General features: G+C 41.0%; 2 protein-coding genes across 18 annotated transcripts in view; one reads left to right on the forward strand and one right to left on the reverse strand.

Annotated features, from left to right (window-relative positions):
• The window catches only part of PPFIBP1 (PPFIA binding protein 1), a 160,943-nt gene that overhangs the window by 41,897 nt on the left and 94,344 nt on the right, over nt 1-24,702 (forward strand). For all 17 annotated transcript variants that reach the window (XM_070495204.1, XM_070495207.1, XM_070495206.1 and 14 more), the window contains one exon: nt 2,609-2,702. The gene's annotated coding sequence lies outside the window, so the exon portion shown is untranslated. The remainder of the gene's footprint in view (nt 1-2,608; nt 2,703-24,702) is intronic.
• Nucleotides 15,974-22,567, reverse strand: C22H12orf71 (chromosome 22 C12orf71 homolog). Its single transcript, XM_070494395.1, has 2 exons — nt 20,440-22,567; nt 15,974-19,887 (listed from the first exon to the last, which is right to left on the reverse strand). Exons 1-2 carry the CDS (start codon nt 20,971-20,973, stop codon nt 19,582-19,584), a joined length of 840 nt encoding a protein of 279 aa, XP_070350496.1. The 5' UTR covers nt 20,974-22,567; the 3' UTR covers nt 15,974-19,581.

Here is a 24,702-nt window from a genome sequence, read left to right on the forward strand (position 1 = left end):
CTCAAAGGGATATAAAGAAGTCACTTACTTGACGGTTTGGAGGGTTTTCTTGGAATTTGAAATCTGAGATTTGGGCAGGATGTTAAGGGTTTGTTTTGTTAAATGGACAGAAATACAGACTTTTTTGTTTTTCTGTAATCTCTATAGGAAAGGTTTGTGAGTCAAAGAAAAAGTTATTTGTAATTATCCTTGTCATTACACTAAGAATTTTTCTGCTAGGAATGTTGTTTGCATGGGCTTGGATTTTTTATGTCTTACTTTTCAATCTAATAATGTGTTCTTGTTTTTAAATTAAACTTCTCAGCAAGCCTTTTTTTGAGCAGCTGACTGTTGGTTAGTTCATATTTATAGCTACGTCTGTTTCTGAGGAAATGACTAAAGTCTCTTGCATTCGATCAAAACTGTATAACAAAAGACATCTTTGACTTACTTAAACAAGGCTCGTGATGGAAACTCAAAAAATCTAATGGTACATGTTTATAAATGTTTTATTTTAGTCCTGGTCGGGCCAAATAATCAGAGCTCTGTGCTGAGGGCGAGATTGAATATACTCAGGGCCTCTTAGTTAAAAGGAATTTCTCTGGAGCAAGTTCAGGCAATGCTTTCTTATAATTCTCTTTAATTTTTTTTTTTTAATTTTACGTGTTATTTTGAATTGAGTCTTACATAATGTAGGTATATTTTCTTCTTCTTTACACTATTCCACTGCTTTTCTCCTTCCTCATTCCCATCTGAGAGGCCCTGACCGATGTGAAGTATCTGAACCTTGTCCATGTAATTTCTAGCGAGGAGGCTGATGGGGATTGGGACAGGGTCTGGGGAAGTGAGTGACACACAGAAACCACTCTGTCTTGCTCCCTGCTGGAGCTCCCCGTTCCCCCACCTCTGGAATATCCACAGGATCTCCCCGCCTTAGTCTTGTCCACTCACTGTTGGTTCAGTCCTCGTGGCGGTGTAGGTGTCCTTCCTTCTGCTGTTTGTTCCAGGGCGGGAGATGAAGGCACTGGCTAGGCAGGAAGAGAAGACCTGGCTCCTGCCTGCTCCGGCCCGGGCTGACCTGTGCTCTGGGACCCAGGCTGGAACTCACATTTTCCCATAAAGGCCCTGCTAGAGATGGTGGTTGGATTTTGGGGTGATTATTGTTGTAGATCAGCTATGTTATGAACTCATTGGATTTTCTGTACTAGCTTTTAATGTAGTCATCATTTAGTTTCAACCCTTTTATAAGCAGCTTAAGGAATTACTTCTCCAACTAATTTTTGGATCAAAGTAGAAAACAGATAAAGGTGAAATTGTTCTGCCCACTTTCACACATTGAGTCACTCTTGCCTCGGGGGTAGGGTTCCTAGACACTTATTTTGAAAACTGCTGATTAGTATAACTATTTACTTTTGGAGCATATGCTAGTCTTAAAATTGAGTTTGCCTATGTGTGCATCATTAATTGCTTAAAATCTACCTGGATTGGTGTGTATATATATGGGTCACATATGAAACCATCTTTAGGGGAGGCTGAATGGAGAGGTGCTTACCTGAGTTGAGAAATTCCTTCAAGACAACCTCTATCCCCTATTCATGCCTGAAATTCCGTGGTCACTAATGCATTTTATTTTATTGTTAAGCACCTGCCTCTTCTGAAGCTCTTTTTTAAATGGAAATGCCCTCAGGAAAGATATCCATTAAGTTGTTGGAATCTTAGAGCTGATCCTCTTGCTTTCCTACTTAATTAAACATCTGGGGTCACTAACTCCTCAAAAGGGCAGATAGAAGGAAGCAGCTACACTCCTACTTCGTAATTTTGTCTGGGCCTGGTGCCGATTATATATACATTTGAAAAACACATGTGAGGTAACATGTCTACTATTTAACTTGGAAATGCTTTGCCTTCTCATTTGGATGGAGATAGTTATGAAGTATTTGTAGAGTGAGCCCCTCAAAAGGAACTTATACTATTCCTAAATATTCTTTCACTAAGAAAACTTTTTTATTACTGTAACGGTGAGAATATATATGCCCATATGTGTACTACTAGGATTTTTTCCTAGGTATGTGTTATACAAAAGAGATAAGGGAATCAATCAGAATTGCAAATCTAAAAAACAGTGTATATGTTTCCCCTATTGTCTGCATATTGTTCTCATTGGACAAGAAAATAATGAATTTTCTTATTTTTTTAAGCTAAACAACTAAATATTGTAAAACTGTGGTTCATTCACTTACTCAACAAATGTTCATAAAGTACCTAACCTGTGACGGATACTTTGCGCTGTAAAAAATAATGGTGGTGGTTTTGTGCAGAAACTCAGGCTTCAAGGGATATTACAGGTTGTTCAGCAACTGAAGGAGTAAGGAAGAAAGCGAGGGAGGGAGCACTGACTGGAGGGGAGGGAGGAAGAGGAGGGAACGAGGGAAGGAGATACGGAAGGAAGTCAGTCACTTAAACCTCTTGGTCCTTAACACATTTTCCTGTTTATAATCACACACGTGTTATATGGTTTGATGTTCTTTGCTTCTACAGTAATTTACCCTCTATAGCTTTTATTTTTTTCTGGTGTGCTATTATTTGAAATTAGTTTTAATTTATCTTTTTTATATTTGTTTCTTTTCAGTATAAAAGAACTTTATGGATCAGTTTGCTAAGGAATACATGCAAGGTTTGAAGAGCTGAAGAAAAAATCTGTATTAATCTTGTTTTCTTTAAATGTAAGTAAATTCACTCCTCTCCGTTGTTCATTCCTGACATCTTTAAAGCCTGCAATTACCTTTCCATATCCTCAGTGTGTCAATTTTTTCCCAGTAGTAAAGTTACTTGACTATGTCAGTCTACTCATTAAGTCTATGAGAATTTATGACCCACCCGCCTCTTTAAAAATTTTTTAATTCTAAAAGTAATATGACTAAGATAGGTGACTAGAATTTAGGCATGTTGTGGCAGTCAATGAGCAAATCTTTATTTCGCACCAAGAAAAAAAACACACAGAAAAGCACATAAAAAGCACTGCTCTTTTCTCAAATCCTTTATTGATCTTTGTCCCACAGCCCATTTCAGTGCCCCATCTAAACCACTGAGAATTGTTGGTTGACCCACTGATGACCCCATAGGCTTAGAAAAATGACGTATTTTCGTCTAAGCTTATTTCCTCCTTTCCTCTCTGTTTCTCTTGCTCAGTAATAATAACACTTAACTATTTATTGAATGTCTACTAAGGGAAAAGCACTGGACTAATTCAATTCATTTAATATTCATTCGAGAATACTTTTTCTGAGTGTTTACCATGTGCCAGGCACTGGTGTGACAATATTACCTTATACTATCCCTATGGCAACCTTGCAAAGTAGGAATTAATATTTTGGTGATCTAGATGGGGATATTGAGGTTGAGAGAGAGGTACGGAGCATGAAGACAATCACACAGTAACTGGCAGAAGCTTGTGTGTGAACACAGCACTGACCGACTTTTTCTGATTTGCCATTTCCTAAATATGTTTAAATGGTCTTCCTGTCACGGCTGTTGGTAGGAGACCGGAACCTTCTGGGTTGTGTTCTTAATAGGAATGTGATCCTAATCCTTCTAAACCTTGGCTGTAGTCACCACAAGGAAGGAAGTTAGAGAAACATCCTTCCACGTTTGAGAGGTCACTTTGGTACCTGGGTGGGGAGTTAAGAGATCTAATGTCCAGTTGCAGCCTTTCCATGGATTTCCTTTGTGTCTTTGAGATATTTAACCTTCACGGGAAACAGTTACTTTTATGCCCACTAAGGAGAGCAGACCAGATGTCCACCAGGGTCTCTTTCAGTCAGCTTTTTATTGAGGTATCCTATAGAGAGAGGAAAGTACACAAGTCATAAGTGGAGGCTTGATGGAATGATGGTCACAAAGTGGACACTCCTGTGTAACAGTGCCCAGATTAACAGAAAATTACCAGCACCCCAGAACCCTCCCCTGATGTTCCCAGGAATAACCAATTTCCTGATTTCCAATGCCTTTGATTAGTTTTACCTATTTTAAAAATTTATGTAAATGGAATCATACAGTATATATTCTTTTGTGTCTGGCCTATTTTGCTTATTGTGTTTGTGAAATTCATCCATGCTATTGCATGTAGTTTATTTTTTCATTTTCCTTGTTATCGTGGTATTCACTTGTTTGTCTCTTTATGGTTGCTGGACGTTTCAGTAGTTTCCTGTTTGGATGTGTTACAAATAGTGCTCCAATGAATATTTTTGTGTGTATCTTTTGGTGATGATCATATTTTATTTGCTCAGGGACCACTCAGTAATTTAGATTCAGCAACTCTGTGAAGTGATGTTGAAATAAAGGTCTTTGAAGGCAGCCAAGTTGAATTTAGGTAGCCGGGTGATTTGTCGTTTTTAGTAAGATGTTCTAAGCATGCTGGTCAGTAACAGATGAAGACGTTTTCGTCGATTGCTCTCAGGGGTGTGGCCGGGTGGAAGCTCTCTCTAATACGCGTGTGATGTGGTAAGGCTTGCTCCCTTGGCAGAGAAGGGCCTTGGTTGGGTTCCAGAAGGGATTACAGAGAGGAAGAGAAAATACATCCAAAGAGAGGTTTGCCTGGGCTGCCCTAGAATGTCACCAGCCAGATCAAGAGCCTGGAAGAGTGACAACCCAGGGGAAGAAGAATCAGCTTATGAGACCTGAAGAGTCTAGAGAGATGAATAGAGAAATAAAAATTGACCTGAGCGACCAGACTTAGAGGAGCTCTCAAAGTGTTTTCTGAATAAATTTATTAGGTCTAACATTTTTTTTTAAGGAAGCTTTGAAAAACCAGTCCCTAATGTATGAGTCTGGAGGCAAAAATGAACTTAATCAATAAAATTACCAAACTAGGGAAAAAAAAATCTATTTTTCAAACAAATACGGAGTGTGGGCATGTGGGCTTTGCTGTGAGACCATTCTGCATTGATCACAGCTCCACCACCTTCTTTTCCCGTGATTCCTCTGGGTTAGTTTCTTCATCTGTAAAATGGGGATATTAATATGCCCACCTAATGGATTTGCTGTGACAATTTACTGCAATAGTGTCAGCACTGTGCTTCTGGTTGCATAGCACTGGCACCAAAAATAATAGCCATTGTTCTTATTATTTTTCTGATTTTATTATTCCTAATATTACCTGTTTGACTCTGTATCTGTTAGTTTACAGGAGTTTTCAGATCATTTAGTTAAAAAAATACAAGACTAGTTTCTTTTTTAAGTATGGGGAACAATAACAAAAATATTTCCTTGCTTGCCTCACCTTAAACTGAAACTCAGAGGAAGCATGAAGGGAAACTTTTGTCCATGGCGTGTCCCTCCCCAGCGTGAGTCAGTGATGACACTCTTGGTTGTTGGAACTGCTTTCCTTGGTTAGTTCAAGAAGAGGCCAGTGGAGCTGAGATTAGCAGGAAAGTTGGGTTATTTTGCACAAAGAAAAACTATGATTTTACATATTACACTCTCAACTCTTGCCAGGCATTTTGCAAGCCAGCATCCTTATTTACCAGGGGGCTCTGGTGCGAGGCTGTGAGGATGAATGAGTACAGGCCACAGCCACTATAGGGTATCCATTCCTGCTGTCGGTGGTCGGTGATGTCTTTCCACCTGTTAGCGAATTCTGAACTAGCTATTGGGGCGCATGGTGTAGATTAAGCTTGATTTTGCCCTTGATGAGATTATGATCTAACAAATGAATAGCCTAGTGTTCTAGAAAGGAAACTTTTAGTGTGATTTGAGGCAAAGAGAACATTTGGCCCTAGACTGTGAAATTCTAATTCTGACGTCTCCACACCAACTAGCCGTGGAACGTCAGGTTTATCATTTATCTTGGGCCTCAGCTTCCTCATCTGTAAAATCAGGAAGTTAGTTTCCATTGGGACTTTGAGAGAGAGGAGGTTTCTCTGAATCCTCTAAGTATAATACCTAGTTTGGGGTTTGTTTGTATTTTTCTACATGCTAGGTTCTTTCCCAGATTCCTCCCAGGTCAAAAGTTCTTGTGAAAGCAGATTTTGGTACTTACGATAGTGGGGAAGGAGAAGTTTTAAGATATGACCTAAATTCACAAAAATAGTTAATGTCTACAGCAGGAAAAAACCAAATGACCAGACTGTTGTGACTGGTTTAAGGCTATGTGAGTGTGTACTAATTCATTTTCACACCTACGTTGACTTTAACCAGCTCTAAAACACTTGCTCTATTAGTTAAAGGATGTGTATATTTATGTCTAAACTACATAAATAAATATTGAAGACATTGTGTTGAAATATATGGCATAGCTGGATTATGAAAGCTGCTTTTGGCCTTATCTCCTGTCTCTATTTAAATTCTCAGTTCCCACATTACAGTCACACAGCTGGGAGTGTCCCAAATAAAATGCGAGTTTGTTTTGTTCCAGATGTTGAAGAAAATATTTATTACAAAGCAATATTTAAAAATTAGCATTGAAATTAAATTAAACATTGGCTTAAACTGAATTAATAAAATAAGAATAAATCCTACTAAATGGTGTTATCACTTAGTAATTACTTTAAGTTCTGACCTCTGTTCTCTTGTACTCAGGGGTATCTGCATGAAGCTGATGCAGGAGGATACAGAGGAAAGAATTAAAGTAAACTAAAAACTTTGGAATATTTGTACTTTCACTTATGTAGATGTTGTGATATTTGGCAAATAGAAGAAATATTTGCCTCAGAGTGTAGGCAACACCCTAGTCTCTCCAGTGTGTGTGATTCTTGAGATCATGGATGATGGTGGTGAAAGCTATCTGGTAATACTGCTTTTGAGGCTGAATGGACCCAGGCACAAGAATGAGGTGGGGCCTCTTGTCTGGCTTCATTCCTCCCTTCTCTTCATCAGGTGGTGGAAGGCCATGGGATGGGGCAGGCCGTTACTCAGGCTGCCTACATAATCACTCCACCTTGTCATGTAGTGGTTTCTAAGGAGGCAATTTGTAGCCGTGAGATATAATGTCATCCCCAAAGAAAAGCATACACCATAGCTCTGTCTCTTTGTACCCTTTTCTTCATATCCTTCTTAAAGTCTTTATCACTTCAATTGTTGTATGGAATTTGAAGTTTTCTATCTCCTGTCTTTTGTGGATCAAACATTCTTTATTCTAGGCATTTCATCTTAAACATTCTACTGCTTGGGAATGGCAGTCTTACTTGGACTCGTCTGTCACATAGGTGGTTTGTCTTGTGCGTCGTCACTTCCTTATAACTTGAGATAACACATGAATGAATTTCTTTTCTTCATGAAACTTACAAAAGATTTTCCTTCCCTTTTTTCTTTTCCTCTAGGAATCTCTCCCTCTTACCAAATATTGAGGATCACTTTTACGGTCAAAGGGAGATTTAGTTGGGCTTTTAGAACTATTCCGTCAAGCAGACGTTTCTTGTGTGTGTGAGAGTGTGGATGGAGTTTCAGGGCTGCTCAAAGCTATTTGCTCAACTTGACAAAGCCATAGCAGTCTTCATTCTCGGTTGCTCTGTTTTTCCTTACCTCTTAGGAAACTGGCAGTCAGAGACTTTGATTTTTCTTTCTCCTTAGTATAGGTATGCAAGTGTGTAATTGTAGATGGAGAGAAAGGAAAAGTTTACACATTTAGCAAATAAATAATCAAAATATGAGGGGGCTGTGCGTATGAGCATGTGCTGGCTCTGTAACTGGACAGGTGATGTTTTTCTCCCAAGTTGCCATGCATTTATACATTTAATTAGGAGGACTTAGCATCTCTGATGGCTCTCAGGTATGTAGTCTCAGCAGGAAAGGAGAAAGAGGATCCAAGGGAATTTTGACTCAGTAGATCTGTGGTTTCATATTATCCTGTTTTTGAGAAAGCAGGGTTCTGGCACCAGAATTTCAATTAGCCAAGGCTCTCTATCACTTCGAGAGTGAATTGGGAGAAGGGATTTCCATAGTTCTTAAATCCATTATTTAGCAGCAGCTCAAGGCTTATGATGCTCAAGGCATCATAATCAAAGACATGAGGTTGGGTCCCCAGGCTGTGTTCTGTGTTCCTTGTATACCATAACGTTGTCCTCTCCTCAAATCACAGCCCAGAGCTGGTTCCACCAAGCAGAGACTTAACTGAGACGTGTGGCAATTTGCAGCCATTGTAGCAGGATTCCTTTAGTCTTTAGGCAAGAAATAATATATGCTCTCTCTTTAGAAATTATGGTAGTTTACAGAGCTTGAGATAGCCTTGACAGCTTCCTGTGACTGTTACCTTAGACTGAGGTATACTCCCTCACCAACGACAGACTCCTAAGTACAGTACAATAATTGTATTTGTCTTCTGTGTTTTAGTTTATGTTTCAAAGCACACGTTGTTGTTGTACCATCAGCTTTTCTTGTTGGTATGTTTGTTTTTACTTTATTCCTTTCCCTTTGTGGTGGTAATTATGTGTTCTGCTTTAGATACTTGTGCCATTTGATATCGTGATATTAAGAGGTTTTAGAAGAAAAGGTCATCAGCTGTCTTTCTGGGCTATTCTGGGCATTTTGTACTATGTTTATTTTGGATCCAGCTTTTCTTGCCCTTGATTTCTGGTTAGCTGGTGCTCCTCCTTGCCTTGGCATCTCACCTTGCTTGGAAGCTTCTCAACAGATCTGTTCTTGGAGGACTGTTTTGTTCAACAAAGACTATCTCACCTTGGGAGAGAGTCAAGCAGACAGGATGGAACTTTCCAGTAATGCCTCTGGTTCTGATGTGTGGAATTCCTGGAGCAGGAAAGCTGGCTGCTAATACGCTAATGTCTGTAAGTCCTTTCCTGCTTGGGGAGGTTAGCTTTTACAAAGGGAAACATGGATTCTGGGGCATTCTCAACAGTTTTGGATAATTTGGTGGGACTTAAATTATCTTACTGTTTATCACTTTTTAGAAATTAAAGAATGGATTATTTACCTAAAAAGTGGGCTTTTTGGTTCTTTAGGGTCTAAATTGGTCTGGCCTGAGATGTGGCATAGAACACCTGTTTTAGAGGGTTTTCACCCAGATTGGGCCTCCTGTGTTGTTGGAGTCGTCAAAAGACCAACTATCAAGCAGAAAATAAGTGGCCTTCAAGGAGTATCAGGCCTTCAAGCATAAGACTTCTCCCAAGAGAAAACGGTGGCACTCCAAGACACCTATTTATGTAGACCCATAGCACGCCCTGGCCTTTTGACCCCTTCTCCCTCCTCCTCTTGTTAGCCCCCAAACAGCAAGCATTTCTCTGTGACACTGCGTCTGAGTGATTCTAGAGGGACAGAAAATACCAACTAATTCTACCCAAGTGTTGCAGGATCCAGCAAGTGATTTCTGTTTCCTTGCTTTGTGGCCCTGCTGAAGCTTCAGAAAGTAGAGCTGAAAAAAAAAATCAGTGTGTTACAGCTGGTTCTTTGCACTCTCTACCTGATCTAATGCTGTCGATTCTTGTTAGTCACGGTAGTTAACATTCTATAAAGTCACCAGGAACACTGAGTTAGTGACTACTGAGCCATTGCACCTCAGGGAAGTACAGGTTTAGGTTCCTGTGAACCCCTGGTCACAACATTTTCTCAACTGATCAATGCATGACCTTGTTTTTATTTGAAGGCACTTTATTTAGCATTCGTTGTTGATTCGTTAGCATTGAACTCACCACCAACAGCACCATAACTCACGGCTGAACAAAGGTTATCTAACACATGCATTTTCTCCACAAGGCACATCACAGCCTTCTTGCACTTGGAACACTAGACAGCACTTCAGCCCTATGCTTGGGGGCCATTTTAAACATTGAAATCACCAACAAAAAGCACAAAAATGTGGCACAGAATAGACTGCGAAAAGGACGCTTGTTTATAGTCTGAAAGCTGAGCTGAAACAAGAAGGCACAGCATCGCCTGTTTGACTGCAGCTGGGACCTTGCACACAGGTGACTCAGGGTTTTTGCTGCTCTGTGCTTGTCCATGAACGACCAGGAAAGCACCACTAATATTGATTTTGGAGTTATAAGTAAATTTTAGTGAGTGGGCAAATTCACAAATATCTACTGTGTATAAGCAAAGTAATCCCAATTATTGTGGCAGGACCCGCCCCCCCAACACACACACCCAGTCCAGCTCTATAGTTCATGTAGAAAACCAATCATTTAAGGTAAAAATGAGTTACACATTGGTATGGTGACCAATATCCAGATCACTTATGATTATTATTATTTTTTTTTAAGGAAGATTAGCCCTGAGCTGACATCCACCACCAATCCTCCTCTTTTTGCTGAGGAAGATTGGCCCTGAACTAACATCTGTGCCCATCTTCCTCTACTTTATATGTGGAACACCTGCCACAGCACGGCTTGATAAGTGGTGCGTAGGTCTGTGCTGGGGATCCGAACCAGTGAACTCTGGGCTGCCGAAGCAGAGCATGCGAACTTAACTGCTACACCACCAGGCCGGCCCCCAGATCACATTTTTAAACAGCCTTATGTAAGATGAAGACCATCAAGGAGAACATGCCCACTTAGTAATTTCTGTTGTTGAACAAATGACAACACCTCTGCCGGGCTTTGAACATCTAGAGAATAGGAACAATGTCTTGTGTATTCCCATTTCCTTGGCATGAAGGGTAATAATGGCCAGCACATAGTGAGACCTCAGTGTGTGTGAACACTGAATAAACGAATGAAAGAAAGAGCAAGGAGACATCTGCTCAGTGCTGCCCAACAGTCTGCTTCAGAGCACCTTGGGAGTCAGATGCAACTTTTCAGCTTGGATAATTTCCTGTCCACTGTGTTCATTAAATTGACTCATGTAAATGGTTACTGGTTGTCAGAAACAGTAGTGTCTTGGAGCTTGTCTAGCATGGAGGGTATTGCAGCTGGGCCTGAGGATGGAACAGGAGTACCACCAACCATATTGAGAAAACCACTCAAGGGCTAGCTCTGCATTTGCCTCCTCCTTCTATCTCACCATGGAGCCTGGCTGGCAGTTATTTTTTTTTTCTCTAATATTCCTTCTACCAACTTCTCTCCACTTCAGTCCCACTCATATGCTGTTATTAGAAACTTCTCTCTAGAACACGGACTTGATCATTTCAATCTCTTGATTCAAAAGCTCCATTCTCCCCATAAGATACAATTCAAAAGTCCTTAGCAATCTGGCTCCACCCCTCCCCTTCAGACTTTGCTCTCTTACCATTGCACTGAAATATGCCCTGTGCTCAAGCTATACTGGACTTTTCACTGTTTCCCAAGCATGCGTTTTAGGACTTCTGGCCTTTGCATAGGCTGTTCCCTCTGTCAGAGTTGTCTGCTCCTTCTCCCAGCTCTTCCTTTGAGCTCTAGCTTAGATTACAGCCTCTGTGCTGTGTCTGGCAGGATGCCCTTCTCCACACCCCCAGGTATGAGCTCTTCAAGGGAGAGATCCATAGCCTCATCTTTGTGCACAGCCTCTGGCATATTAATGTTCAGTAAACGTATTTGAGTGAGTGAATGAATCTAAACATTATCTGGAGGATTTGGAAATACAAAGGCTTTTAGAAAAATACTTTTAAATGAAAGAGAGAGGATAGAATATCGGTTTCTACTCAGACAAGTAGAAAGATATGACTGTTCTTTTGTTAACTTGCTTTGTCGTCGTACAAAACTGGGCTTTTCCACTCCGGAAACATCTACACTATGGCATGCTCCCTGGCCCCTGATATAAACATCAGGGAGTAGACTTAATTAAAGTAGAAGCTGGTTAAATTTTATATGAGAGGAAATGACACTCAATTTCAGATATTATCTGTTTCAATTATTTCCTGCAGATTAACCATTCATTTCACCAAGTATTTATCGTGGAGCTGCTATGGACAAGAACTGGGCCAGGGCTTTGGGGCATGAAACGATAAGCAGAACACAAGGCACTTTTGTCCAGTGGCAGAGGAAGACATGGGAGCACATTTCTGTAAAACAGGATGAAATGTGCGCTCACTGCAGGTAGTGTTATGGTAGCACAAGGGGAGGTGAGATTATTTCCAGCTTTCTCAGTTCCATAGAATAGTTCAAATTTCACCTGAGCCTGGAAGGGCACATTTGGGAGTAGGTAGGTCACAGGGCAGACTGAAGGAGTAGCATGGTTAGGGCAGTTCCAAGGAGAGGGAACAGTATAGGCAAAGGCACTGAGGCAGGAAAGTACAGGAAGCAACAACAGGGGACAAGTACTACAAGGAGCATTAAGGGGCAGGGTGGAGCATTGTAAAAGACTGGAAAAGGACACGAGGATCCGATTATAAAGAGATTTAATGCCACTTTGCTTGGACTTAATTCTGTAGTCACCAGGAGCCATGTGGCTTCTAATTTTTTTTTTTATTTAAATTTCTTTTTAAAAGATTGGCCTTGAGCTACATCTGTTGCCAATCTCTTCTTTTTCTTCTTCTTCTTCTTCTCCCCAAAGCCCCCCAGTGTATAGTTGTATATTTTAGTTGTGGGTCCTGGTTGTGCTATTTGGGACACCGCCTCAGCATGGTCTGATGAGCGGTGCTGTGTCCACGTCCAGGATCTGAACCAGCGAAAGCCCAGGCTGCCAAAGTGGAGTGCGCGATCTTGACCATTTAGCCAGGGGGCCGGCCCCCACATGTGGCTCTTTAAAACGAAGGAAGTACATGACAGCAACTAGTAACAGCTAAAACTTGTAAGCATTTGCTATGTGCCAGGCGCTTTTGCTAACTCCTCACCAGTACGACACTTTGAGGTTAGTACTATTAGTATCGCATTTTATAGATAAAATGCAAAGCCCAGAGAAGTTAAGTAACTTCCTCAGGACCTACAGCAAATAAGTGGTGAATCTAAGATTTGAAGCCAGGAAGTCTTATTTAAGAACTTGGGTTTTGAGCCTGGGATTGAAGAGTAGAATTCAGGGAGTCTCTGAACTTTCTGAACTATCTGCAAAGTGTTTAGTGTATATGAGTGTGTACATTTGTTTAAGAGAAAATCCATAGCTTTCATCATATAAGAGGTTGCACCAAAAAAGGTTAATAAAGACTATAGTAGCACCCTCTCTTGCTCTCAAAAGTCCTCCAGGATTTCAATGCATTGTCTGGTGACTTTATGCTTATGCTGCTTCTTAGGTTGGAAGAAGCAGAACAATATAGCATCGCTCAAAATAAAAGGAAATGTCAAAACAATTTGCAGGAATTATTAGTATTATAAGTGGCAGGCTGTTCCTAATTTGTGAGAAACGGAGAAAATGTCCAAGAAGTTCTTTTGAAGGGAAACATGAGATATCCAGGCCCTGAACTTGTGACAATTTGATCATAGAGAGCCTAGCTCTCCACTGGGCAAAAATTATGCTTTTAAAGTTCAAGAAAAGCTAAATAAACTTCTGAAATCTGAAATGTTTTTGAAAAATACCTAGATGCTAATCTGCTTTCAACTGGGTCAGCTTGTCTTTTTATGGTCAGAGGGACTTATGGGTTGAATATTTGTTAACCCATGAGACTAAAAATTCCTTGCAGCCAGTGGTGAATCCAAAGGGATCCATTCATGAATGAATGAATCCAGATTAAAGAATTGCCCAGCTTATATCACTTGAGAAATCACTTTAATACCTAAGTTTTGTTTAGAGTAAAAGTTTTAATGAGTTAAATATGTACATCTTTGCAATATTACTATCACACAAGTATAGCAAATGTAGTACTTTGTTTTAATAGCAGAGATCTGAATTCCCTCCTTACTGCAGTTTTTCTTAATATTTTTCCCACTTTATTTTCTCATTTTCTCTTTATTTATTTTTCCTGGACCATTTGGAAGTATCTAATATACAGTTGTATATTCAGATTTCTCCAACTGTTAAAAAATACCTTTTATCTTGGTTTTATAGATTTGATCAAAGATTCAATCAAGGATTATAAATAGCAGTTGGTTGCCAAGTCTCCCTGGTCTCTTTTCTGAACTGTCTTGTCTCCCCGCCTTTTTGGTTTTTCTTATTTTGTATTTCATGACTTTAACATGTTTGAAAAGTTTAAGATAGTTGTCTAGAAGTATGTCTTTCAATCTTAGTTCATCTGACTGTTGGTTTCCTAATGATTAGATTCAAGTTAAACATCACTAGCAAGAGTACACTACATTCGTCTCTTGAGAAGGTACATGATGGTGGTTAGGCTGAGTATAATTGCTTGATTAAGCTGGTGTTCATTAGACCTCTCCATGGTAAAGGTACCTAATCCTCTTGATAACCAATATGTAATCTGTGGGGTAATTCTTGGAGACCGCATGCATATCCTGTTCCCCAACAGTCAGTCATTCACCTGATGGTTTTAGCAATTATTTTTGATCCTTATGTAAATTAGTTACTATGTTGGTGGTTGCAATATGGTACTAACTGAATTTTCGAAGTTTCTTTACTGGAGAAAAATTCTTTTCATCCCATTGCTGTTTGGGGAAAATCTAGGCCCCAAAGACAGATGGCAGAGGAGTTGATGAAAGTGAAACTCAAAAACAGCTATCCAGACATACATTAATATTTAAAATGTTTGGAGTGTTTTCTTTTCTTTTGTGAGTTGGGTATGCAGGAAAGTTCGAGAGAGAGAGAGATCTTTTAGTTTTGGGGATTTGCACCTAAAATAATATATCTTGATTAATGCAGGTGAGGAAAAACAAAGTAAACTGCCATTCTGATTTCCTTCTAGACTAAGAGAATTCAATAATAATGAGATGAATTTTTATTCAGCAGTCACAACCTAAAAAGATACTTGATGTTTGCCCTCCCATTTGAAAGTGCCTCAGAAATAGTTCTTTATAAAGCATGTTAGATTGAAATCGAATGGGCAGCAAAGCCATGGAATTCCTCTGCAAGGTGGGATAGTAAACAGAAATTGTTTAGTAAGGGGATTTCTTGATCCAGGCTTATAATCCTTTTGGGAATTTATCCTAAGGCTTTTGTACCTACCCTGCTCATGCCTGACTCACTCAGCACCTCAGTGTTATCTGATGAGCATCTTATTTCACTTTTGAAAGCAGTGTTGTTCTCTTTGTTGTGGTATTAGGGGGTAGCAGGAAAACCTTCACTCTAGGCACTGCAATCTAAAACCCACCCATCCATCTTGGAATTAGAGAGTACCCTGCATACAATATCAGTTCTCCCACTTGCAGTTCATAATGAAAAGACTTATTTTTGAGGCACTTAACGATCCCTCCTACCTAAACAAAATTGTTCTTAAATAATTGGGGTAAGAACCTTATGGGCACTCTCTATGAATTTATTGATAATTTGCTTCATTTATCTTTTCATTGTTTTTGTGAGAGGATTTTGGACACTGTTTTTGCAACCAGGTAAACCTGGACCCATGCATCCTCTTGAGCCGTGAATTTTCACATGATATTGTTTAAGTCTGGAAAAATAATTTGCCCCTGTTTTGCTGGTATGCTTTGATCACATGGTTTTTCCTTTCCTTGGGTCCTGCTGAGTAAGAAATTGGCATGGCATGGGGTGGTCTATAAAATTTACATTAGCCTGTCCCGATTCTGTGTTTGGAGAGAGCTGAATGCTCCGTACGTTTGCTTGATAATTTCTCACACTACATGCTGGTTTATGTTACGGCATCGTTATAGATTCTAGAATAGGAATGTTTAAGGCAATACCTTGCTAATTCAATCAAGCTGAGCTTTTTGAGTTTCAAGGTTGAGCAATTTACTTGAAGGAATGATTTTAGTTTTGAGTCTTGAGACAATGGATCCCGAAACTTACTGGTTAATTAGACTAGCATGTGCCTGGCAAGTGCAATAATCTGCTAGAGTCTTGAGGTTACAGCAAAGCTAGTGTCTTTTTTTTGCTAGGAAAGATTCACTCTGAGCTAATATCTGTTGCCAATCTTCCTCTTTTTTTTTTTTCTCCCGAAAGCCCTAGTACATAGTTGTACATTCTAGTTGTAAGTCCTTCTAGTTCTTCTCTGTGAGCTGCCGCCATGGCATGGCTATCGATAGATGAGTGGTGTGGTTCCATGCCCAGGAACTGAACCCGGGCCACTGAAGCAGAGTGCACTGAACTTTAATCACTAGGCCATCAGGGCTGGCTCAAAGCTAGTGGATTTGGTGGGGGGAGGAGGGGAGGCTTTGGTGAGGAAGATTAACCCCTGAGCTAATATCTGTACCAGTCTTCCTCTGTTTTGTATGTGTGGTGCCACCTCAGCATGGATTGATGAGTGGTGTGTAGGTCTGTTCCCGGGATCCAAACCTGTGAATCCCGGGCTGCCAAAGCGGAGCACGTGAACTCAACCACTATGCCACCAGGCCGACCCCAAAGCTAGTGTTTTTTAATGACCACTTCCAGTTTGCTCTCAGCCCTTTTGTTGTGTAGGGGGCTTCCTTCAGTCCCAACCCCATGTATATGACACAAAACAGAGAACTTGTCATAGTTTGGCAGGCAGCTAATAGTGTCATAGCATATTTGACACTGCGGTGAATGAGGGGGTACTGAAATAGTTCCTATCTTTAAACACTTTGACTCACTTTCTGAGATGTAGTGTGACAACCCCAAAGAATATTTAGAATTCTAATTCTGTACAAAGAAATACAAATACTCTTTACAAATATTTATTGCAAAGGCTTATAACATACCTTGCTTGAATCTTAGAGGTAAGTTCATACCTGTTAAGCAGGTTTAATCACTGCTGAAAAATAAACACAAATGTGTCAGAAATCTTACTAGTGAACAGGGCGTTTTATTCATTGTGGGCAATCTCTTAAAGTAGTTCATTTTGGTTGACTTTTTTTTGGAGCTTGACTTAATTATTAGAGAAAGAATTAAAACAACAACAAAACTCTGGATACAACCACCATGATGATAGAAGATGTCATCGTTCTTTTAGTCATATCACAGCATCTAGTCTAAAGCAACAATAAGTCTCCATGTATATTTGTTGAATTAAATTTTCAGATTAGTTGCTAAATTCCTCTGGTCTTAGGTTTCTCCGTCTGTGGGTCGCCACCTCACTTGACCTTTTACAGATTATCGTTTTCTCTTCTTGCTACCCCCTGCCACCTTTCCTGCTCTTAACTGTGCTGGCCAGTTTTGATTTAAAGAATAACAACTCTAAGTTGTTGTATTTCACTTTTTAAAAAGTTATATAGGAAAAAGTTCAGCGAAATACAATATATTCAAAGCATTAAAAAAATTATATAAAGGGGCCATCCTGGTAGCGTAGTGGTTAAGTGCGCACGTTCCACCTCAACGGCCCGGGGTTCTCCGGTTTGGATCACAGGTGTAGACCTACACATGGCTCATCAAGCCATGCTGTGGCAGGCATCTCACATATAAAATAGAGGAGGATGAGCACAGAGGTTAGCTCAGGGCCAGTCTTCTTCAGCAAAAAGAGGAGGATTGGTGGCAGATGTTAGCTCAGGGCTGATCTTCTTTTTCAAAAAAATTTATATAGAGACAGAGAGAGACCACTCTGTACCAGACAGTGTGTTAGGATCTTGCAGTAAAGAGAAACTAAGATCTGGTGCTTGCCCTCAAGAGATCAGAGCCTATAGGTAAAAGAGTCATATAAAGAGAGCTGAAAAGTACAAGTCATGGTGTGAGGGTAGCAAGATGGGGGCTGGGAGGCAGCTTAAGAAAGGGCATGGTCAGCTTTACCCTGACGGGTCAATCTTGGCCTCATAGTAACCCTAGAGTGGGGTCTTTAAGGACGAGTTCCCCAGGCAGTAGGGGAGCACTTGAGAAGGCAATGGGGTAAATTCTCCAGGGAATGGAGAAAGTAATCCCTGTGTTTTGTGTGTTGGCCCTTATGAGAAGCAAGAGTGTCCTGTTGGGGAATTTGGTGACTGTAGATTCAAAGAAGATCTGGGAGAAGAAAAGGGCAGGGCGTTGTGAATGCTGCTAGATGTGGTGGATATGCTGCAGTTTAGGAAGGAGGTGCACAGGTTGGATCTGGAAGGAAGTAAATGAAGGTTGTGGAACAGGTGCCGTAACAGGACTCAGAGTCTTGGTGAAGTCAAAGAGCAAGTGAAGGTGGAGGAAGGCTTCCAAGTGAGCTAGTCGAATGCGAAGATGTTCTCAGAGAGGTGGATAAGTAAGAGTCTGGCTGAGAGGAGACTCAGGGCATGACCATGAGCATATATGGCTGGAAGAGCCCTATTCTTTGGTTTCTTCCCTCCCATTTTACTGTCTTTCCCTGGGCACTGTCTCTCACATATAACCAGCCAAGATCATACACTATAACTCCACACCAATTTACCCAGGAACTTAATGTCCTCCACCTTAGACTAACCACATTTGTAACTCAAGCAACTTCATATACAAAAGCTTTTAAATTCAACCCCCCCTTGTTGAACTGATTGTTCTTCAGTACCCAATATGTACCTTGTACAGACCATTATCATCCACTACTCTTTATAGTCATATGTTTACCTGGCTTTATCGCTTAAGTAATAAGCCACCAGAGCCCAAAGTCGAGTTTGTTTTTTTGGTGAGCTGGAAAAGTATCTGGCACTGCTTTGTACTAAATATTTGTAGAAGGAAGGAAGAAGGAGAGGAAGGAAGGGGGCAAAGGAATTGAAGTTGAGGAAAGGAAGGAATTTGAGACTAAAGAATCCTGTGCTTTAGCACATGGTCTCTGCAGGTCATATAGTTTGGGAGCAAAGGCTGAAGACGGAGGGCTCTTGAGTACCTGTAGGTGAATAAGGAGGGTGGGAGAGGTGAGTTGATAACAATAACAGGGACAGGTCAGGGACAGAAAAGTGAGTACAGCCTTCCTCAAAGAAGTAGACATTTAGAGGAAAGTGGAATGACAGTTACAAAGGAATTTCAGAGGGCACAGCGGGGAGTGGGCTGGGAGAGGACTTAATTGAGTCAAGAGCTGCTGAAACCCATAACTTTTGGTAAATATTGCTTCTGTGAGGGAAATATTTCAATGAGAATTGACTCGTAAACTGTCACTCTTAGATGGCCCTTGGGTCAAGGCTTCTGGAGAGGATGAATAGTAGCAACAAGAACAATAATAATATCATCAAGTGCTTGTGTTATCTCATTAATTCTCACAGCAACCCTATCATTATATATTATCTTCCCCATCTTACAAAAGAGGAAAGTTAGCCTTAGACTGGTTAAGTAGCATTCCCAGTGCTCACATTGCTCCTTAGTGGGCCGCTTATTCTACCCAAGGCAACACATGCTAGAACCAGTCAGGTCCCCTAGGAACATCAGACCCACCGTCTGAACTGAAACAGTACCCATTGAATTAGCTTCCTGACTGATTTGTTACCCGCTGCCACTGCTCGAGCCCTGGAAGTTCAACCAGAACCATATTGCCACCTTGGCAATCTGATAGGTTGTACTGCTACTTTCTGAAAATGGGGATTTGGGTTAATGATAAAACAGGTTAAAATACATAAAATAAAGGAAATAGGGTGAAAAACAATGAGAAGAAGACAGAGGAGAGAAAGAGAACCTTCAGGTTAGGAAGGATAATACTACTTAAAATTCCCTGAGAATACATTTTGGTCTTCTAGACAACATGCAAACTTTCAGCCTGGGTCAAGATGGTGAGCAGGAAGAGGAAGACATGGATAACAAGAATATGTGTTTTGTTTATTGGAAAAAAATTAACTCGTGGGAATTGTAGAACAGGGGCTATCAAAAAGTTTAAAAATCTGGTGATACAGGGGATCCTAATTCGAGGGATTCTTGAGGTTGGATTCTCTTGCCTCTATGAGAGGGTCTTTTCTTTTGAACCAGCTGATGGGGGCTCTTGGTGGCCTTCTCAGGACGCCGTCTTCCCAAAAGTGAGGAGAGGACTTGCTGCCTTAGCCAGCGGAAGACCCACCTGAAGTTCAGACAGGAGGGGGCTTGTGTGCCGGAATGAGTGTCCTCCTCTTCTGGCTGGCCTGAGGAGGTTGAGGAGGTCTCTACAGTGCTTGCCCTTTGGCTGCCAGTTGTCTGGCTTAGTATCTGCCAAGAGAATGGATGACGAGTTAGACACCCATAACCTGACAGCAGTGGGGGTCAATATTTACCTCTGTATGGAACTCAAATCTTTTTACCAGAAATAACCCAACAATAAATGCACAGTTTCAGTACTCATTAATACTTAAACTCATAAATAAACAAATAAACAATATATATATTGGGAGGGAAGAGTCATAATTCTTAGCCTTTTCTTTACTTTCCTACCCTCTTCTCTTCCTCAGTGCTTCTTGGAATTTCTCCTTCAACTCTACCCTGACCTCCTTCCTTACTGTTAGCCTCTCCCACTCCTGGTCATGTCAGACACCCAGGGTGCCCGGTTGTGTGTCATAGAAGGTACACACCTGCTATGTGTTCCAACCTGGCTCCCCCCTAACCAGACCTGTCCCTTGCTTGCCTGTGAAGCATCTGTTTACTCACCTCAGCAGGTTCGTGTTCGTGAAGCCTTGGAGGAATCTCTGGAAACTGGATGACATCTTCATTTTCTGGTGGGTCAAACTTGGGCAAATCTTGACAAGTATGTTGTTGATGACTGGCCTGAGCTATATCTGGAGAGGAGCTGCTGGACAGGTGGAAATCTTCCTCCTGAGCAGATTCAGGGAACACAGAGTCATCATCTTCATCATCTTTCTGATTTTCTAGAAATTTCTCAAGCTTTTGCACCAGACTGTCCAGTTTGCTGAGAGTTGGTTGTTTCTTCTCTTTGGGGTACTTGTCTGTCCACTGTTTGTCTCCATTTAGGTCCCAATTAGCTACGGAGTCTGAATTATTAGAGTCCACATCAACATCCCAGGCCAGGGTTATGCTTAGTTTGCAAAACTGCCCCGGGTTGTCTTGAATTTGGTCTCGTCTTCCCAGGAGTCTCCCTCTACTTTCAGTCCACCATGTCCCTTGGATAGGAGGGATGAAGTGGATTGAAGGACCCTCAGGAGACATGTCTTCGCAGGAGGTTGTGTTCTCATGGGAGAATGTGTCCTCACAGGGGAAGTAGCCCACTGAGAGGCTCAGGTCTGATTCGGAGCTGCAGTCCTTGGTGTCGGTCCAGTCGCTGCTGGAGGATGAGTGAGCCATGGAGTTCAAGGGCTCAAATCTCAGGTCTCCCTTATCTCAGCAATCTTCAAAAGAAAGAAAAAATAGGTGGGATTGGGGAGAAGAAAGGAATCATGGTACTTAAGCCATAATATTATTCATTCCATTTTCTATTTGGAACCATCCTATTCCTACAGAAGTCCATCCTAATTTTTTTTCTTTTGGTGAGGAAGATTGGTCCTGAGTTAACGTCTGTGCCAGTCTTCCTCTATTTTATATGTGGGACACCACCACAGCATGGCTTGATGAGCGCTGCTAGGTCTGTGCCTGGGATCTGAACCTGCGAACCCCAGGCCACTGAAGTGGAGTGCACAAACGTAACCACTACACCACCAGGGCAGTCCAAAGGCCATCCTATTTTTGCATTTTCAATGAAAGGCAAAAGAGGCAACCCTCTCCCTTAAAAAATTTGTTTCTTTGTATAACAATCCTCTCTAAGCAGCTCCTTCTGATACCTCTCATCATCTGTTTTACTATAGTAGAAAGAACTTGTATTATAAAACAAAATAATCATTGTATAAAATTTGAAAAATATAGAAAAGTATACAGATGAAATTAAATATGCCGGTGATCCCACTCTCCAGAGGTAATGATAACCATCATAAAAACATTTTGGTGAATTTCCTTATCTTTTCTTTGTATGTCCACGTATGTCCACACATATATTTGTACATATACATATGCACATATACATATGTACTGGATGTGGATGTCACATCAGTTGTTGAAATTGAGATTATTATATTTTATGATACAACCTACATATTATAAACAAATATATGGCTATTCTGTCATTTTAAACCCCTTCCTTATTAATGACCATTAGGTGGTTGTTATTTTAATAAATAAATATACAGTAAACCCCCTTAGTAAATCTCTTTCTTTACGTTCGTAAATGTGGGTTTAATGGATCAAAGATCACAAATATTTTAAAGGCTCCTGATAGTTGATCCCAAATCGCTTCCCAGAAAGGTTATAGCCATTTAGATGCACATCCTCCCACCATCTGTTGGCACTTTTTAGTCCATCTTTTTCTGTGATGTCCCAGTAAGTAAGTGAGGGTAGGAAAATGCACACACCTGCACACGCACATGCTCACACACACACACACGTTGCAGACTCTCATGCCCTGCTCTGGTGGCTGCCCACATGAAAGAGGTGCTACCAACTCCTGAACCATAAATTGGGGATGTTAAAAATCCTTCTGATCCCGAGTCTCAGTGACTAAAAGTCCAACTGCCAGAAGTCTGTGTTCTGGGACTGTTGGTTACTATGGCAACACAAGGACCCAAGTTATAGTCAGAAATGTGGAAAAGGGAGAGAAATCTGCAGGAGCTATCCCCTTGCTTCCAAGACATTTTATACATACCATGCCAGGCTGAAGAGGATCCTTCTTGAGGGCAGAAGGACAAATGTGATGGTGGTTACTTCCCTCTTGTCATGTGGGTGTCTAAGATGGTTCCTATCTTAAGGGAATTTTGAGCCTATTTGGTGAGATGGATATAAACAGTCTGTTTTAGGGTGGAGTGGTAAGTGCAACAACAGAACTTCAAAATAATATCATGGGAGAATGAAAGGAGAGCGCCCAGGGTAGGGATTGGGGTGGGGGTATCAGGAAGGCCTCCTGGGGGAGATTACTTATGGTCTGAGTATTTATTTATAGGGGAGTAGAAGTTAAAGAAGTAAAAAGGTGGGTAGGGCTTAGGGGAGAGGGCCTTCCAGGCAGAGGGGACAGCACCAACAAGGACACCCAGGTGAGAAACAGCCACTTGGGTGGGGAGGTCAAGCGCAATGAAGTAGACGGGGTCAGTGAGATCATGGAAGGCCTTCCACCCCCATTAGGGAACTTGGATTTTCCCCTGTAAGCCTGTACCTGGATGGTGGTATTCATTTATTAGACATTCTTCTGGGTAATTCAAAATGTACTGAAGCACTTGATATGGTTAAAACAAAACAAAACTTCCAATGGACGTGGCAGCATGAATGTTATTGGTTGGCTGTCATGAGAATGCAATCAGTAGGTTTGCACTGGATTGAGGAATGAACGGGAGGAGAGTGGGTAGGAATAGTAAATATAGACTATTCTTTAGAAATGTCTGAATGAGAAAGTGGAAGGAGGAAGCAGAGTTGAGGTTAGTTTCTGCACACACGCCCCAAATAAAAAAGGGATAAGAAGTCAGTACAGGAGACAGTTTCAAAGTATAAGAGATGGGCTGCTGCTTTTGGAGAGAGTAGGCTGGGAGCCATGGCATGGGCAGAAGGATTGGTTGTAATAAAAAGGGTGTGTTATTCCCTGATATTAGAAGGAAAACAGTAAAGATGGATGTGGAGAAATTGGGAAGAATGCATTGTTGACGGCTTCCATTTTCTTCTTTGAGTGGCTTCTGCCTTATTCCTGAAGTTATGTCTGCATTTTTTTCCCACCAATTCTGTTAACTGGATCTCTGTCCTTGTTCCCAATATTATCTGTCTTGATAGCCCCTTCAGTACCATGAAGTGCCTTGGTCCTTCTGGAACTGGAGGCAGCATCCCTGCTGCTCGCCAAGCCCTCCCACCTCCCAGGCTGCCCTTCTCTTAACCACTATCATTAACCCTTCCCTTCCCAATGGCGTCATGAAATTATCTGGGCATTGGTCAGATTGTAGCTCCTCAGTGATGCAGTCTGGTCACTTTGCCTTCACTGCTACAGTGTCCTTAGTGGGTACTTGCAGGTGGCGATAGTAAATCTTTCATTGTCTGGTTCCAAATGTCTGATTCTCGGGACAATTGTGGGTCCTGTAGGATGGAAGGCTCTCAGTTGCATGGACTAAACCAAAAAGAACCCTTTTCTATGAGCAAAACCATCTGGCAAATGTAGTTATAGCAACCTCTAGTCTAGTCTAAACTGTGGGGCTTTGGGTTACTGTTTCTAGGTCCAATTCAGTGATTCTCAGGAAGGGATAGACTTCTTATTCTTTAAAAAAGCATATTCTTAAGTTAACATTGCTTAGATTTGCTTTTGGTCACTTTTTAAAAAGTTTTGTTTTAAATAGCATTAAAAGAAACTGTAAGTTGTTTATTTTTATCAAAAAAGAGGCATGGTTTTAAACACACACACATGGAAAGGAAAAAAGCCAAGAAACACTGGTCTGGTTGAAAAGAATCTCAGCTCCTTGGAATCTATTGGTTGCCTAAGATCTTGCCCAAATATTTTTCTGTCTTTATTTTAATTTAACAAGTTTACATTTGAAGTTTGCTGTGACTTCGCTGTAGTACCAGTTTAAATTTCTAGGTTCTGTTAAATTAGATTCTTTTAGATGAGTCTGTTTCAGCAGTTAGATGATGATGTAAGAAGTAGGCAGATTTGGAGCTGGGGAGAAATCATCTCTGCTACCCAACAGAGGCAGTCAGGTGGCCACAGACTGCCCACAACTCCCATGAGTGATTGGGGGCCTAGATTAATCCCAGGGGGTGTAAGTCAGGAGCAAAATACTCCCTAGCATTTATTGAGCACTGACTACATACCAGGTCCTGTTCTAAGCCCTTCACATGTGTTTGCTTAATCCTCGCAGCAACCGAGTCAGCTGAGTATCATTGTTTGCTCTGTTTTACACACGAAGGAACCAAGACACGAACAGTTATGTAACTTGCCCACATTCCCAGATCGTAAACCCTAGAACCTGGATTCAGACATAGGCAGTCTGGCTCTAGAGCCCATATTCTTTCCCTGTA

The sequence above is a fragment of the Equus asinus genome, chromosome 22 (assembly GCF_041296235.1).
Source record: "Equus asinus isolate D_3611 breed Donkey chromosome 22, EquAss-T2T_v2, whole genome shotgun sequence".
In the NCBI taxonomy this organism is placed as follows: Eukaryota; Metazoa; Chordata; class Mammalia; order Perissodactyla; family Equidae; genus Equus; species Equus asinus.